The sequence below is a fragment of the Vombatus ursinus genome, unplaced genomic scaffold (genome assembly GCF_900497805.2).
Source record: "Vombatus ursinus unplaced genomic scaffold, bare-nosed wombat genome assembly UNPS02005659.1, whole genome shotgun sequence".
NCBI classification, from domain to species: domain Eukaryota; kingdom Metazoa; phylum Chordata; class Mammalia; order Diprotodontia; family Vombatidae; genus Vombatus; species Vombatus ursinus.
This window is the reverse complement of record NW_020945437.1, coordinates 17,027,223-17,044,719: the sequence shown is the minus strand read 5'-3', so window position 1 is coordinate 17,044,719 and position 17,497 is coordinate 17,027,223. Positions and strand designations below refer to the sequence as shown.

Below are 17,497 nucleotides of genomic sequence, written 5' to 3'. Positions count from 1 at the left end.
CTGGAAGGGACCTTAGTACATGGAATGTCAGAGCTGGAAGGGACCTTAGTACATGGAATGTCAGAACTGGATGGACTTTAAAACTCAGAACATTGAATCATAGAATGCTGGAGTAGAAGGCACTTGAAAACACAGAACGTTAGAGTTGGATAGGACCTTAGAACACAGCATGCTTTATAAAATGCCAGTACTGGGAGTGCTCAGAAAAAGAATCATATGATGTATAGAAAGGACATAGGACATAGAATGTTAAAGCACAGAAAAATAAACACAATCCTAGATAATGTCAATGCCAACTGTCCCATTTTAAAGGGGAGGAAATTGAGGCCAAGACTTAATTCTCACATGGCTAGTCAGTAGTACAGCAGACAATTTTCCAGTTTTACAGATTGTAAAGCAGCCTGGCAAAGAGACATCCACTCACTTATGTTGTGTGATTAGTAAAATGTAGGACTTTCAGTTAATTTACAATTGGAAGACCAATAAGGGACAGAGAGAAAAAAGAAAAATCAAGTTTTATGGTACTAGGCATGTGGCTCAGTATACTCATGTTTAAAGTAAAAATATTTTTGTCTATTTCCCTAATTTAAAGAGTTGTTATGAGGAAAGTCCTTTTTTTCTTTTCTTTTTCTGTCTTTCCTCCCTCTCCCTCTCTTCCTTCCTTCCTCCTTTTTCTTTCTTTCTTCCTTCCTTCCTAGCTATGATTTCATAGATATAGGGAGTTTCCACTAAGGAAACTTTCAATAAAGATTGGCTGGCAGAAGAAGTTCCACAATTTATAGTCTTTAAAATTTTTTTTTAATTTTTGGAGGCAATTGGGGTTGAGTGACTTGCCTAGGGTCACACAGATAATAAGTATCTGAGGCCTCATTTGAATTCAGATCCTCTTGATTCCTGGGCTCTATCTACTGCACCACCTAGCTGCCCCCACAATTTATAGTCTTAGAAAGGTGCCTAAGATCACTGAGAGAGTAGCTCAGTGGTTTGCCCAGGGTAACAGAACAGGTGCAGTAAGGGGCAGAACTTGAACCCACATCTCCCTGAGTTTGGCAGCTCTATCTACTGTGTATTGCTGTTTCTCTTGTGAACCTTCAAGCATTATAATAATGTGGGTATTTATTATCACTCTGCATTATTTTTCATCTGTCTCATATGTCAGCGTTCTGCTCACCCAGAAGGGCCAGCTCCAGATCTTGTGATGCCGAGGACAGCCAGCCTTCTTCCCACTGCACCACACTGGCAGAAACCCAGAACCAGAGCTTGTCATTCTCTCACACACCCCACAGAACCTAACAGACATGGTCCTCACCAGTCATACTCATGGCCTCTTGCCACTGTTCTACTTTCGGCCACTTTTTCATTCCTTTCCTTCTTCCCTCCCACCAGCAAGGACTGTGCCAGGCCAGAGGATGGAGAACTTGGCCGCGATCTGCTCACCTGCTCGGCAGAACTCATCCGCCTCCTGGTGCACCATGTCTTTGACCCGGCTGCCATATGGTAGGCGGGCATCTTGGTCATAGGCCTTCAGGGTCTCGCTGGAGCTGTAGGACTTTTGGGGTACTTTGCCCTCTTCGCTTTCTGCTGAGGAGCTGGTATAGCGGCGTTCAGTGTCCCGGCGCCTGGTCAGGGAACGGTACGGCTTCCTTTCCTTCACATCCATGGCACCCACTGCAGGCTTTTCAGCATCCAAAAACAGAGTCCTCGTAGCAATCAAATCAGAATCTTCTGTAGGGGAGAAATAAAAGAATCAGGGTGACCTTATGCCAGGGAAATTACTCGAGGGCTTCCCTTAACACTGGCTTCCAAAGCTGTGCTCTCCAGCTCTGCCTGTGACTTTGAGGAGCTGCTCAGGGCATCTTCAGAGCCCCAAACTATAGCAACTCAGAGCTGGAAGGAACTTGATAACCTAGCTGATTAGTGCAGAGAACACGGAACATTAGAGCCAGAAAATGACCTTAGATCACAGCATTGTAGAAAGAGAACATAGAATAATAAGAACCATAAAATACCTTAGAATGCAGAATTTTAGAACTGAGAATGTAGATTTTAATAGTTGCAAGGGACCTTAAAACACAGAACGTGAGAGCATAAGGATAAAACTGAAAGGAAATTCAGAGTATAGAAATAGAATTTTATAGCTGGCAGAGACCTTTACAATCATCTAATCCAATAATGTCATTACACAGGTAAGCAAAAAAAAAAAAAAAAAAAAAAGCCAGAGGAGGGAAGGGCCTTGCCCAGAGTCACAAAGGGAATCAGTTAATGGCACAGCAGGGACTGGAAAGCTGGGTCTTCTTACCCCTAACCTGGTACACTGACCATTGCACTTCACTGTCTCATGGTAGTCAGAGAGTAGCAACTGCTGTGACTGTCAGTTTTTGTTTTTTTTTTTTTTAATTTTCACATTAGTCATGTTAATTAGAACCAATAGGAGGAACCACAAGAAAGAAGAACAAAACAAAACGGAAGGAAAAAAAGAGCAAATAGTATGCTTCGATCTGCATTCAAACTCCATAGTTCTTTCTTTGGATGTGGTTAGCATTTTCCATCATGAGACTTTTGGAGATGTGTGACTGTCAACTTTAAACATACATAAAAAACATAAAAAAGATAACAAAAATAACCCATACTCTTTTTTTAAAAAATTAAATTATTCTTTTCTTTTGAGATTGGTTCTCCCTATCTTCTCCATGATGGAAGGTCAGTTGTTACTCAAGGCCCAGCACCACTACTGAGCAGCACAAATCTCTGAGCCACTCTGTGTCCTCCCTGGGCAAATTTGTCCCTTGTTAGGCGACCTCGTGGCCCTGCTGCTCCTGTGGATTCATCATATTGGTGCCAGACTCAGTGTAGACATCTGACTGGTTTTACTGCAATTAAGAACACTGGAGTTCAAACGATCTGCCAGCCTTAGCCTTCCCTACCAGCAGGGATCACAGGCCTATACCACCACACTTAGGCAATGACCTGTATCCTTGAGAAACAAGTAACTTGATAGCCATTTTGTTCTTTCTGTAAATGTGCAATAATATCAAAGATAAGCATCAGAAAGAGTATAGTGGTCTAGTTTAGGAAAATATGTGCTCATAGCTTCTAAATTTTAATTAAAGAAATTGCTTTTAAGGTTCCCAATAGATCTCTGGTTATACTCAAAGAAGTCATACATTTGTCTCAAATTTCTGTTGCAACGCTTAAACAGAGTTGCACTGCCCAGCTCCATTTAACAGTAAGTAAGATGAGAAGTGTTTCTTATCATTAAAGAGACAGCAAAGAAGAGAAATGGAGTCACACGAAATGTGTTTGAGTTTTAACCTTTATAGGGTCAGGGATGCCTTTGGCAGTCTGATGAAGCCTATGGATTCCTTCTCAGAATAATATTTTTAAATGTATAAAACAAAATGTACAAGATGAAAAAGGTAACCAATTACATTGAAATAGTTATCAACATATTAAAAATAATAAAATTAAGGTTACAGACCCCAGGTTTAGAACTCCATTCTAGATTGACCATTCTACCAATGTGACCTGAATCAAATGCCTGATCAACTCGAAGAATCTATTTCATCATGTGGGTGATGGAAAGAATAGTTCTTCATTACTGTTTCATAGGGGCAGCTTGGTGGTGCAGCAGATAGAGTACCAGGCCTGGAGTCAGGACGACCTGAGCTCAAAACCAGTCTCAGACACTTACTGGGTGACCCTAAGCAAGCCACTTCATCCTGTTTGCCTCAATTTCCTCATCTGTAAAATGAGCTGGAGAAGGAAATGGCAAACCACTCCAGTATCTTTGCCAAGAAAACCTCAAATGAGGTCACAAAGAGTCAGACACAACTGAACAAGTCACTTAACCCTGTCTGCCTCAGTTTTCTCATCTGTAAAACGAACCGGAGAAGGAAATGACAAACCACTCCAGTATCTTTGCCAAGAAAACCCCAAATGGGGTTACAAAGAGTTAGACATGAATGAACAATGACTCAATAACAAATATTTCACAGGGTTGGTGCAAAGGATTAGGTTAAATAATAAATATATGGAATTTTTCATTTTCCAAAAATATAGATGGAAACCCTATATCAGAGAAAAGGATCCAGTCTTTGAAACTTGATATAGTTCAACAGGGTTTACCTGGTAGTGAGCCTCCCCAAATATAGCCAGGCTGGTCTTCTGACAGCAGATACTGGACATACGTGTTAAACCCTTCCAGATTGGTAGGGCCCACCAGAGAAAACACAGTCATCTCCAGGCCACAGTGAAGACTTAACTATTTAAATGGAAGCTATTTTTATTATGGGAATATCATTATGGCTATTATTATCAGCACCATTATTTCTTTAAGGAATCTGAGCACCAAAGATACCAGCTAGAAGTCAAAGGTTGTTCAATTAGCAAAATTAAAAAACACTTGCATTCCTTGTTGTCTAAGCAAAGGCCAAGTGGAAAGGATCATTTAGAATTTTCTTTACTTTCCTCTCCTCTCCCACCTCCTTCTCCCCTTACTAATTCTTCTGATGCTTGTCCAAGTAGTTGCCATTTTCTCCCTCTTGGAATTACTTTTTATCTATTTTATTTTATTTTTTTGCTTTTTGGTGAGGCAATTGGGGTTAAGTGACTTGCCCAGGGTCACACAGCTAGTAAGTGTCAAGTCAAGTGTCTGAGGCTGGATTTTAACTCAGGTCGTCCTGACCCCAAGGCCGGAGCTCTATCCACTGCGCCACCTAGCTGCCCCTTTTTATTTCTTTATATGTGTTTTGGATTGACTTATTTAAGTACATGGTATATCCTTGACCCCCTTCTTCCACTGGGGAGCTTGGTAGTGAAGTAGATAGAATGCCAGGCCTGAACTCTGGAAGATGAGTCTTCCTGAGGTTAAATCTTGCTTCATATACTTACTCACCTTATGACCCTGGGCAAGTCACTTCACTCTGCTTGCCTCAGTTTCCTCATCTGTAAAATGAGCTGGAGAAGGAAATGGCAAACCACTCCAATATCTTTGCCAAGAAAATCCCACATGGGGTCATAAAGAGTCAGACACACCTTGAACAACAACAATCTCTTCCACTGGTACAATGTAAGTTCCCCAAAGCCAAGAATACTTTCATTTTTTGTCCTGGCATCCTCAGTGCAAAGCAGCTACCTAATAAGATGTCTGTTGGATTGGCTTGTTTTCCTTTCGTTTCTGCTTACCCTCTTCTTTTCTCCCCTTCTTCTCTGGAGGGGGAAGTCTTTTGTCCCTATTCTAGAATGACATCACTTTTATCTCAGTTCTACTTCTTTCTACAATTCAGGCTTCAAAGAGTAAATCAGTAAATATTTATTTTTATGACCAGGCAGGGCATTGGCAATGTTCCATTTGACATTCAGCATCAGTGGAAGGAAGAAATCCAGAGGAAAAAATGTGGCGGGGGAAGACAGATCTCTTCAGGCTAGCAGGCCCACTCAGGGATGATGTAGCAGAGGTCTTCATAACAGAGTCATGTGATTAGTGAAAAGAACGCTGTTCTCTAAGGCCTCTTTCAAGCCCCAAATCATATGATCCTAAGACTAGGAATTAGCAGACATCACTATGTTAAGTTGTTTTTCAGTTGTGTCTGACTCTCCATGACTCCATTTGGGGTTTACTTGGCAGAGATACTGGAGTAGTTTGCCATTTTCTTCTCCAGCTCATTTTACAGATGAGGAGACTGAGGCAAAGAGGGTTAAGGGACTTGCCCAGGGTCACAGTAAATATCTCAGGTCAGATTTGAACTCAGGAAGAGAAGTATTGCTGACTCCAGGTCAGGCGCTCTATCCACCGTACCACCTAGCTGCCCCATCACTATGGGCTATGACAATAAGTAGCTGTGTGACCTAGGAGAACCCAGTTTTCTGTCTCCAGTTTTCTCATCTGTATATGGCAGGACTGAGCTAATGATATACAGGCCAATCTCTTAATGTTATAGAGGAAACAGAGGCATAGAGAGTCTAAGTAATTTTCATAAAGATCACACAGTTGGTACAAAGCCTAGATTAGAAGCCAGTAGTCTGTCAACAAGCATTTATTAGGTGCTTACTATCAGCCAGGGACTATATTATTCAGGACACAAAGAAAGGCAAACAACACAGTCCCTGCCCTCAGGGAGCTCCCATGTACAAACGATACTCAAATAGATCCTGTATACATGATAGATATGGCATAAATGTAGTCTCAGAGGGAAGGTACTAGCAGTAGTGGGTACCAGAAAAAGCCTCCTGGTGAGGGTGGGATTTAAGTCGAGGCCTGAAGGAAGCCAAGAGGCAGAGATGAGGAAACACAGCATTTCAGGTATGGGGGACAGTGAGTTTTCTATCACTGGAGGTTTTCAGGTAGTGGTTGGATGATACCATGCCAGTGGGGATTGAATAGACCATCTCTTCCTGATTCTTCTTCATCTCAGAACTTAAGATTCTATGATATGATCAGAAAACTGCTGAAGAGCCTTTGGGCTCAGGAAGGTAATGGGGGAGGGAGCACAGTATGAAGTCCCAAGGTCCTGTTACCTCTGGACACAAGCATGGCTGAAAGAATAAGGACTTAGAAAGATGCCATCAAGGCAATCACTGTCATTGGCCCTAGGACAGCTGTCCTCAGCCAGCCCCTCCATTTATGCTGGGCCCAAGACCTTAGCCTGATGACCACAAAGCCCAAAGCAAAAGCTTTTTTCCAGGGACACAGATGACACAGGACCATACCCACAGGGTAAGCTATTTGGCAGCCTGACACTCTAAATCTGAAGTGTTCTTCTGTGTCAAGGTCCCATGTGTCTTGTGTCTTTTGGCTGTGGCCGTTGTACAAAGCACAGTGTGGAAATGCCAATCTAGAAGTTCTGATCCTCCCCCTTTTCATCTGTTTTTTTACATGTAGACAGACTAGAGTGAGAAATAGACTGGTGCCCTTGCTACATCTAACAGCAGTAATTGCTGTCTTTGTGCTCTTAGAGCACCGTTGCCCTGCCTCCCTTATTGGATTAGCATGATGGGGGAAAACAGTCCAGATAATCTTTTTAGGGGGATATTGATGCCTCTGAAACTTAAAGCTGCGATGGACATATATCTTAAGAGAAAAAGGAAGGAGAAGGAGGAGAAGGAGGAGGAGGAGGAGGAGAAGAAGCAGAAAAGAAGAATCAAGTATACTCAAGTATGCTGACGCAGAGGAAGAAGAAGAAGAAGAAGAAGAAGAAAGGAGGAGGAAGAGGAGGAGAAGTAGAAGAAGAAGATGATGATGATTTTCCTTTGACCAATGGAAATTATTATGGCAATCCAATATATAGTAATATAGCTATTAATGAACAAAATAATTTTTTTGGAGACTTGTAAAAGAAAAACAAGAGGCAGCACAGATAAATGGTTGATTAAACCTTTACTATGTGCTAAGTGCTGTGTTAAGCTCTGGGGATACAAAAGGCGATGACTCCACCCTCAAGAAGCTTGCATTCTAAGGTGTGAAGACAATACATGAGGGGGAGGTAGAAAGTAGGGTCGAGGAGAGAAGGAAGGTTCACAAGCTGGGGGCTGGCTGCTGTCAAAGACAGCAGTTAGGAGAGGGAGGAGTAGAGCCAGGAGTAAAGAAAGCACTGCCCAGGAACCTCACATAATGGCGGTATGGGCTAGACAAGCCGATCAGGAGGTTAGGACTCAGGGCAGAGACATCTCTAGAGTGGGAAGGTTGCTGTTAAGGTAGTAAAGTCTGGAGAGTGAATCAAGCCTGGAGTGTTAGCTTTTGTCTCATCAAATGTGGCACCAGAATATTGACGAGGAACTAGGCATCCTCAAAAACAGAAGCTGGACAAACACTTTACAGGGATGCTAAAGAGAAGATGCCTGCATCAGGCAGGGGCTGGGACAAAATGACCTCTGGGCCCCCTCTAGCTCTAAGCATCTATGATGCTGTGTGTGAATAGTTGCTCGGGGATAATTAAGGCAAGATGCACTTGCAATGCTTGGCTAAGCCAAAAAGTTCTACTCTGCAATCAGAACCCACAAACTCGAACTGTGGTGGTCTGTAATTACTACTGGTCACCATGAAGCTTCGGAAGTAGACAAAAATATACTGGGAAATTCACTGAACTCCTATAAGGGCTCAAATTTTATAAGCTTTTTATAAACAAGATGGATGATTTTTAGCTTTTTGTAGGTCAAAATAGCATCATAAATCTTTCAAGTGTATAGCTGCTTTCCTCCAAATACAAGCTGGGGGGGGGGGTTACCGCTTGATAATATCCTCTGAGAGAGTGGATGTAGGGGGAGGGGGTGCTTGCATGAGTTCAATTCAGTTTAAAAATATTTATTAAGTACCTACCATGTATAAGGCACTGCCTTAGGCAATAGGGATATAAAGATAAAAAAAATTTTTAAATGACAGAGTCTTTCCCCTAAAGGGCCTTATATCCTATTGAGGAATATAGCACTAAACAGGAATAAGTATAATATTAATAATAATAATAATAAATGATAACAATAATAAAATAATATTTGTAAAGGGCTATGAAAATCTTAAAGCACTCTATATTATATAGCTATAATATAGCTAGCTATTATAATTGAATATAAAGTAAGAGAACAACTGAGGAAATCATGAAAGGCTTCCCATACCTATGTTATTGTTCATTCCTGTCCCATTCTTTATGACTCCATTTAGGGTTTTTTATTGGCAAGGATACTGGAGTGGTTTGCCACTCCCTTCTCCAGCTCATTTGACAGATGAGAAAACTGAGGCAAATAGGGCTAAGTGACTTTCCCAGGGTCACACAGCTAGTCAGTGTCTGAGGCCAAATTTGAACTCAGGAAGATGAATATTCCTGACTCCAGGCTCAGCCCTCTATCCACTGTACCATCTAGCTGAATCAAATCTCATTTTTATAGAATAGGTCTATATCACCCATTTGGTAAATCTAGTCTAGGAAGAGATGAATTTGCTTATCCATTCTATCTCCATTTTTTATTCTCTGAAAGTAGGGTAGAGAGCACTAGAGGAGGAGTGAAGAGATCTTAGTTTTAACCCTGGCTTGGCCATAAATTAATTAGCCATGATACCTTGTGCTTTCCCTGTCTAGGTCTCTGGTTTCCCCTCTGAAAAAATAAGAGGGTTGAAAAAGACACTTTCTAAGGGCCCTCCCAGCTCCCACAGTCTATGATCTAAGGGTTCTAACAGTTCCCATATTCTATGTTCTAAGAGCCTACTCATTTCCCACATTCTGTGTTCTACAGTCCCTCTTAGCTCTCACATTCTTAAACCAAATTCATTTCGGTGTTGAGGATCAGGATAGACCTTGGGACATAAAACCCCATGGAGGCAGAGACCTCAGGATCTGGAATACCACCCTCTGGGGGTGAGAGATAGAGCCCTCACAGAAGGTCCCATGGGCTGGAACCCCGGAAATTGCTGATGGGAGAGAAGGGGATGAGAGGGGGAGAAGGCTAGCTCACTGAGGGTAAGTCTGTGGCTGCTCCTTATTTGCTAACTAGTTGCTAAGCTCAGTAGTTTCCATCTGTTGATGGAGTACCAGTGGTATCAGAGGAAGAGGATAAAGCTTTGGTTTGGAGGTCAGAAGGCCCAGTTTTGAATTAGTTGTGTGACCCTGAATAAGTCATTTAAAATTTTCTATGCCTCAGCTTCTTCCTCTTTAAAAAGATGGGGTTGGAGTTGATAACCTCTAAGTTCCCCTTCCAGCTCTAGATATATCATCCCTATGACATCCTGGGATAAAGCCCCAGTTGCCTTACTCTAGTTATGGCTCTCTTCCTGAATCCCAAATCTGCCTCTCTTTCTGGTAGGCCATTTGATTTCTTTATGTCTCATGAATTGTACCCATCCACCTAAGTACTCTGCTTCTACCTGAATTTATTTTTAATGAAGAGGATCTTTAATCAGAACCTCTGATTGATTAATCAAGTCAGCCTGAGCAGTCCCTTGTGCTGGGACAGCCTGGTGAGGGGATGGCAAATGGAATGACTTATTCCAGAGCCACATGTCTGAAGATAAACAGCCATCAATCAAACAGAATGTGAGGAAATATGATGCCACAGAAGAGCTTCACTGGAAGCCTTGAGTCTCATCTCTAGCAGCAGAACAGGTACTCTCCCCTAGCTCCCTCTTGTTCCAAACCCCTAATCAGACAAATTAGCAGAAGTGATAGACTGGATAGGCATTGGAAGGTGTAAAGGGGCTCCTTCCAAGTTCCTGTCAGGAGATGAGTCAGAAGGGGCAACCAGGCCCTGCACACAAGCCCGCAGCGCGTCAGCCATGGTATGAGATGTCTCTTCATGAGCCTGTTTCCTCATCTGTCAAATGTGACATTTGAACTGCTGACTTTATATGAACTTTAAACTATTACACACGTGTGGTCTACTATTTTATCTCTGAAATCAAGAAAGGGCCTAGAAAGCTGATGATGGTGGTTCCACTTAGCACACAGAGAGACCTTAATTAATAGCAGACAGCAGCATCAGTAACTATCACAGAAAGATCATCTGGCCTTTCTTTGCCTTTGTCCATTTGGCTCTTCTCCTTCAATCTATCTTGGCAATGGATTCCTGTGAAAGACAGATCCTTTAAGACACAGATCAAGCACCACCTTCTAATTGAAGTCTTTCATGATCTCCCTCCTTTCTGCCACTGTTTTCCAAGGTCTTAACCTACTTTGTAACCACTACTTTGTATTTATTCTCATTATATTTATTCTATACTTAAATATATGTATGTATATATATATACATATGCAATATATATAGATACATATATGCTATCTATACCTATATCTGTATCTATAAATGTTGTTGTTTTCTCCCCTGTTAGAATTTAAGCCCCCTGGGAGTAAAGTTTGGTTTCATTCATTGTTTGTGTCTACCCTCAGCACTTAGCATGATGCCTGGCACATAGTAGGTTTTTAATAAATATTTGTTGATCGAATGATGTAATCATCATGACCCTGACTTCTTTTAGCTCTTTATATCACATATGCCTGCCATTCTCCTTGCCTGAGTGTTCTTGTTTCAGTTCTCATCCTTTGTTTTATCAAAGGAATCCCATTATTAATATCTATAGAATGACTTCCAAATTTATTTCTTCCCAACTCATTTGGCGAGCTCGATTCAGTTCACAAAGATTTGGTTTCACAGAGTCATCAAAGACGAAGGAACCTAGGAATACAGAATGTCAGCACCAGGAGGAACCTCAAAACACCAAAAGGTCGAGCTTGGAGTGAACTTAGAAGCTTGAATGTCAGACTGAGCAGGGTCCTTGGAACAAAGATATGTCAGAGCTGGAGGGGCCCTTAGAACACAGAATACCAGATCTGGGAGAGACCTTAGATCACAGAATATCAGAGCTAGGAAGGCCCTTAGAATGCAGAATGTCAGAGCTGGGAGGGACCTTAGAACACAGAATATCAGAGCAGTGGGGGGAACCTTAGAACACAGAATGTCAGATCTAGGAAGGACCTTAGAACACAGAATGTCAGAGCTAGGAGGGACCTTAGAATAGAGAATATCAGAGTGGGGGAGACCTTAGAACACAGAATGTCAGAGCTAGGAGAGACCTTAGAACAGAGAATATCAGAGTTGGGAATGATTTTAGAACACAGAATACGTCAGAGCTGGAAAGGACCTTAGAACATAGAATGCATTACAACTGGAAAGGTCCTTAGAGCAGAGACTGCCAGAGCTGGAAGGGTCCATAGAACTCAAAATGTGTCAGAGCTGAAAAGGCCTTAGAACACAGATTGTCAGAACTAGATGGGTCAGAATTGGGCAGTGTCTTACAATATGATATACTGGAGTGAGAAGGTATCTTAGAGATATTCTCGTGCAACTCTTTATAGAAGAAGAAACTGAGGAAATACAGCCTATGTCTTGACACTAATGTTATACTTTCCCACCTCTATACTGAATTATTTCTGCTCCCATATTATCCCATGATAGCCAGTTTCCATATTATCTATGAGGGCCTTTGGCACTGATATCACACAGACAATACTAACTGGAGTGCACCTGGCTTGGAGAGATTGGTCTCTGCTCTTGACCATTCACTGGTTATCTGTCTTCTATACCAACAGAGCTTGCCCAAGGCTGGAGCTGCCATAAACAAGTAGCTAAAGGCTGGCCTTTGGGCATGGCAAGGCAGTTGTCACTCAGAAGAGCCCAGGAAAATGTTTCCTGCCCCTTTCACCTTTAGTAAGGGACTATATGGACTGGTCCAGGGGTGGTGAACCTGGCCTCAAGTCCACATATGGCCCTCTAGGTCCTCAAGTGCAGTCCTTTGACTGAATCCAACTTCACAGAACAAATCTTCTTAATAAAAGGATTTGTTCTGTAAAAGTTGGACTCAGTCCAAAGGCCTAACCCAAGGACCTAGAAGGCCACATGTTGGCCTCGAGGCCGCAGGTTCTCCATCTCTGGACTGGTCAATAGGTTTAACTCCCTAACTACTGCAAGTGTTGGCTATCATTTCCCTGTGGTCATTGTTACATTGCCTATGTTATGAATGCATGTGGGCGCTCTGCTCTATGGGAAGAGGCCAAAGGGTCACAGGTAACCTTCAGATGCTCAAGTGAATCCATCTAAACAATGTCATTATTATGGAAAAACCAAACTCATGGTGTATCAACCCATTCAATACAGGCCTACCTCATTTTATTGTGGTTTGCTTTAGTGCACTTTGCAAATATTGTATTTGTTACAAATTGAAGGTTTGTTGCAAAACTGCACTGAGCAAGTCTATCAGTGCCATTTTTCCAACAGCGTACATTCACATTGTGTCTCTGTTTCATATTTTGGTAATTCTTATAATGTTTTAATTTTTTTTCACTATTATTATAGCTGTTATGGTGATCTGTGATCAGTGATCTTTGATGTTATGATTGTAATTGTTTTGGGGCACCATGAACTTCTCCCTTATAAGATGGTGAACTTAATTGATAAATGTTGTATATGTTTTGACTACTCCACTGACCAGTCATTCCCCAGTCTTTCTCCCTCCTCTTGAGCCTCTCTATTCCCTGAGATACAACAATATTGAAATTAGGCCAATTAATAACCCTACAATAGCCTCTAAGTGTCCAAGTGAAAGGAAAAGTCACTCAATAATGTGGCAAATTTCACTGTTGTCTTATTTTAAAGAATTGCCACAGCTACCCCAACCTTTAGCAACCACCACTCTGATCAGTCAGCCGCCGTCCACGTTGAGCCAAGACCCTCCACCAGTACAAAGATTATGACTCCCTGAGGGCTCAGATGATGGTTAGCATTTTTTCAGTAATAAAGTATTTTAAATTAAGGTAGGTACATTGTTTTTTCGAGACATACTACTACTACACACTTAATAGACTACAGTACAGTAAACATAACTTTTATATGCACTGGGAAACCAAAACAATGATGTGACTTGCTTTATTGTGATACTCACGTCTGGAACTGAACCCACAATATTTCCAAGGTATGCCTGTATACCCTTCTAGGCACATATTCATCTCAGAGACTATCCAGTCCAAGCGGTAACTGAATAAGAATTCCACTTCCCCCTCAAATTTGTCTTTTTGAAGCTTCATGAGCAGTGTCAAACTCAAAAGGAAAGGGATCCTCACTTGGCTTCAGAGTGATTTAGAAAATCAAAATGACTATTATCTATGTCATATTGCGTTTTTATTTATTTTGTTAAACATTTGACAATTTCATTTTAATCTGGTTCAGGACCACTGGGTTGGTTAGTAAAGAATTTGACATCTCTGCTTTAGACCATTCTTCCCAGTCCCATCCTTTGGAGTCAAACAAAAAAAGTCAAATTCCTCATTTAGGTGATAGCTTTTCTAGTTCTTAAAGACATCTCTCAGGAGAAGCAGAGTGGTCTAGTGGATAGAGTGCTGGATTTGGAGTCAACAAAAGATGGGTTTGTATCCCACCTTAGATACTCACTAGCTGTGTAACCCTGTACAAGTAACTTAACCTTGATCCTCACTTTTCTCATATGCATAACGAAGTGTTGGACTCAATGCCCTTCTTGCTCTAAATCTACGATCTATGGTTTCTCTTCCCTGGGTTTGACTTTCCCAGCTCCCACCCACTTCTTGTATGGCACAGGCTTGTGACCCTTCACCATCTTGGTTTCCTACATCGAATGATTTTTCTTCTCTAAAGCTGGTCTATGTATTGTCTTGACTACTTTTATACCAGGACCCTTCCTATAATGTAGACAGCTTAATTACCTTAGCAGAAATACTGGCACATGCAACCTTTCCATACATCAATTGTTCCTCTAGTGGTTAGAGTTGAAGTGGGACCTTTCCCTCTAAGTTAAACACTGTAGCACTTGGCTCACAATTTCTGAATCATTTTCATCATCATCGGCTCATTGAATTTGCTCTGTAAATTATCAGTGATCGTGAATTACTCACATGTCCTGGAGTGTCACAGGACTCACAGGTCATGGCTTCTATGACAGGGCTGGGACTATGGGGTGACCAAGTCATAAGACTCACTTCTGTCATCCTTCAGCAGAGCTTAACAAAAGTGAAGGAAAGAAAGAAAGAAAGAGGGAAGCAAAGGAAAGAAACAACTGAGGGTCCTCAAGGACTGGGAAAGCTGTGCCTACCCCGGTAGCCTCTGGATAATGGGCCACCTTAATTCAGTGAGATGGCTGCTGGTATCTAACACTACCTGTATACTTACCTGTGTCCAAATACTTGCCTAATATTGCATAACTAATAAATGTCTGAGGTGGGATTCAACCCCAGGTCTCTCTAGACTCCAAGTCCAATACTCTGTCCCATATACAATACCACATTTCACTATACATACCTAATAGGCCAGGCCAGGCAGTAGTAGGATGGGTCAACTAGCTGACTATAATATCTGGAATTTGGAACTAGAAGGAACCTTAGAACTCATTTCTTCCAGACTCTATATTCTGCATGCCCCTAATAGGTGAAAATAGGCTGACATGACATTCATAAAAGCATTAGAAACATGTAATCAAGTTACAATGCTGCAATGTTCCAAGAGGAATATCAACCTAAAAGTTGAAGGATGGGCTTCCCTAACCTACTAATTCCTCTTATGCAATTCCAAAGGGACCACCCCACTCCACCAGCTAAAACTGTAAAGTGCACATGAAAGTTTGAAATGCAATTACTACAATTATTCCAGACTAGAGAATTCTTGTCAGCTACCCTAAGTCTCCAGAGATCCATGGCCCTCAGTGGTCACCACTGCTTGGTTTCTAACTTAATTTGAGCCAAAGGGAAGTCTTTTTGGACCAGCTGTACATTTGTGAATGTCTTAATACTGTATTTGCTAGAACCTCATTCTATTTGTTAAGTGCAGTGGTTCATTGAGGAATACTGGCTTTTGGTGAATATTTTTCTACCACTGACTGCCCTTCCCCCAACTCTTCTCCCTTCTTTCCCCACTGCATTCTGGCAAGGGTTGGAAGAGAGAATGAAGCATAACTCATTCAATGGGTCCTAAATGGTAAAGGCCATCTGATAGTGAAGGCCAAGAACTACTAATGTTCAAATACTACTGGGTTCTTGACTCAAACAGCACCTCAGAGTCTCAGTTCTTTGTGGAGTGGAAGTCCAGGTAACAAGGTGCAGAGACCTAGAATTAGAATGGTGGTTGTGTGAGTGGGAGAGATGTTGTGAAGGTCATTCAGCAGTAGACTAGATATGTGAGGTAAGTGAGTGTTAGGAGTTAAGGTTGACATATAGGTTGTGAGCCTGAGTGACTGGGAGAGTGGTAGTGCCCTTGACAGTTGGGAAACATGGAAGATTTGGTAAGAAAGATAATGAGTTTAATTTTGGGTATGTTGAGTTTGAGATGATAAGATAACTACACTGAGATATCCAAAATTCAGTTGGTGATATGCAATTAAAGCGCAGGAGAGAGACTAGGTTTGGATATGTATACACACACACATACACACATATACATATACACATATATAGACATATATAAGTATGAATATATATGTATATATATCTACATATATATAGTGATATAGATAGGATATATATATTTTAGACACGTAGATCTGAAAATCACCCTAGAGACACTATTTGAACTCATGGTAGTTGATGTTGTTATTGTTGTTTAACTCTTCCTGTCATGTGACTCTTTGTGACCCTGTTTGAGGTTTTCTTGGAGGAGACACCGAAGTAGTTCACCATTTCCTTCTCCAGCTCATTTTACAGATGAGGAAACTGAGGCAAACAGGGTTAGGTGACTTGCCCAGGGTTCTACAGCTACTGTTTGAGGCTGGATTTGAATTCAGGTCTTCGTGACTCCAGGCCTGTCCCTCTCTCCACTGTGCCACTAGCTGCTCACAACCAAGTGAGATAATGTAGAGCAAAAAGAGAAGAGAGTCCAGGCAGAACAGATAATCATGGTCAATGGGTGCAACATGGAAGAAGAACCAGCAAAAGAGACTGAGGAGTGGTCAGGCAGGTAGAAGGACAATCAAGAGAGAGAACATCAAAAAAACCCATAGAAGAGAAAGTATCCAATAGTTTCAAAGGCTGCATAGAGGTCAAGAAGGAGGAGAACTGAGAAGAGATCATTAGATTTGACAATGAAAAGATCACTGGTAACTTCGGAAATAATATTATTTGGAGAGCAGTTTCAGTTGAATGATGAGGTCAGAAGCCAGACTGCAGAAGGTTTAGAAAAGAGTGAGAAGACTGGAAGAGATGAAGAGAGAAGGGAGAAATAAATAGCTTTCTTCAGGAGTTTAGCTACGAAGGGCAGGAAAGATAAAAGATTATAGCTATGAGGCATGGCAGGACTAAGTGAAAGTTCCTCAAGAATGGGGGCAACATCATGGTGTTTTTGGCAGTAGGGAAGGAGCCAGTAGATAGGAAGAGATAGAGAGAGTAGGGCAATCTTTCGCAGATTGGTAGATACTGAAAGGAGGCGCCATCTACCAAAGCTGTCCATTCCATTTTTGGAAAGTTTTAATTATTATCCAGATTTTCCTGACAGCACATTGAAGAGTGCCCCTTTACAAGTCCAGATAGATCCAAATTCTGTTCTTCTAGGCCAAGTAAAAGAAGTTGAATCTTTCTTCTACACAGAAGCCTTTCATGTACTTGGAAACAGCTGCCACATTTCCCCTGGGAAAGAGTATTGTGCCCACTTGCTGTCCCTTCTCACATGCCAGGTCTATATAGTATCTCATTAAGTGAGATAATATATGTTAAGTGCTTTGGTAACCTTAAAACTCTTTATTATTATTATTATTGCTGCTGCTGCTGCTACTACTACTACTACTACTACTACTACTACTACTACTACTACTACTATTACTACCATCACTACTACTACTATGCCCCCCATGCCTTTGCTTAGGGAGCTCACAGAATCATATACAAAATTAGAGCTGGAAGGGACCTAAAAAGCAATCTAGTAACAACTCACTCATTTTATTGATGAGGAAACTGAGTCTTCTTCTCCCACAAAACCTTGCCCCAACCTCACTTCTTATCTAAATTCT

General features: G+C 41.5%; 1 protein-coding gene across 1 annotated transcript in view; it reads right to left on the bottom strand.

The window, feature by feature from the left end:
• The window catches only part of LOC114032700 (teneurin-4-like), a 14,966-nt gene extending 13,269 nt beyond the window's left edge, over positions 1–1,697 (bottom strand). Inside the window, exon 1 of the mRNA XM_027848082.1 lies at positions 1,438–1,697. Within this exon, the coding sequence (XP_027703883.1) occupies positions 1,438–1,660 (223 nt within the window). The 5' untranslated portion in view covers positions 1,661–1,697. The remainder of the gene's footprint in view (positions 1–1,437) is intronic.
• Positions 1,698–17,497: the final 15,800 nt, after the last annotated feature.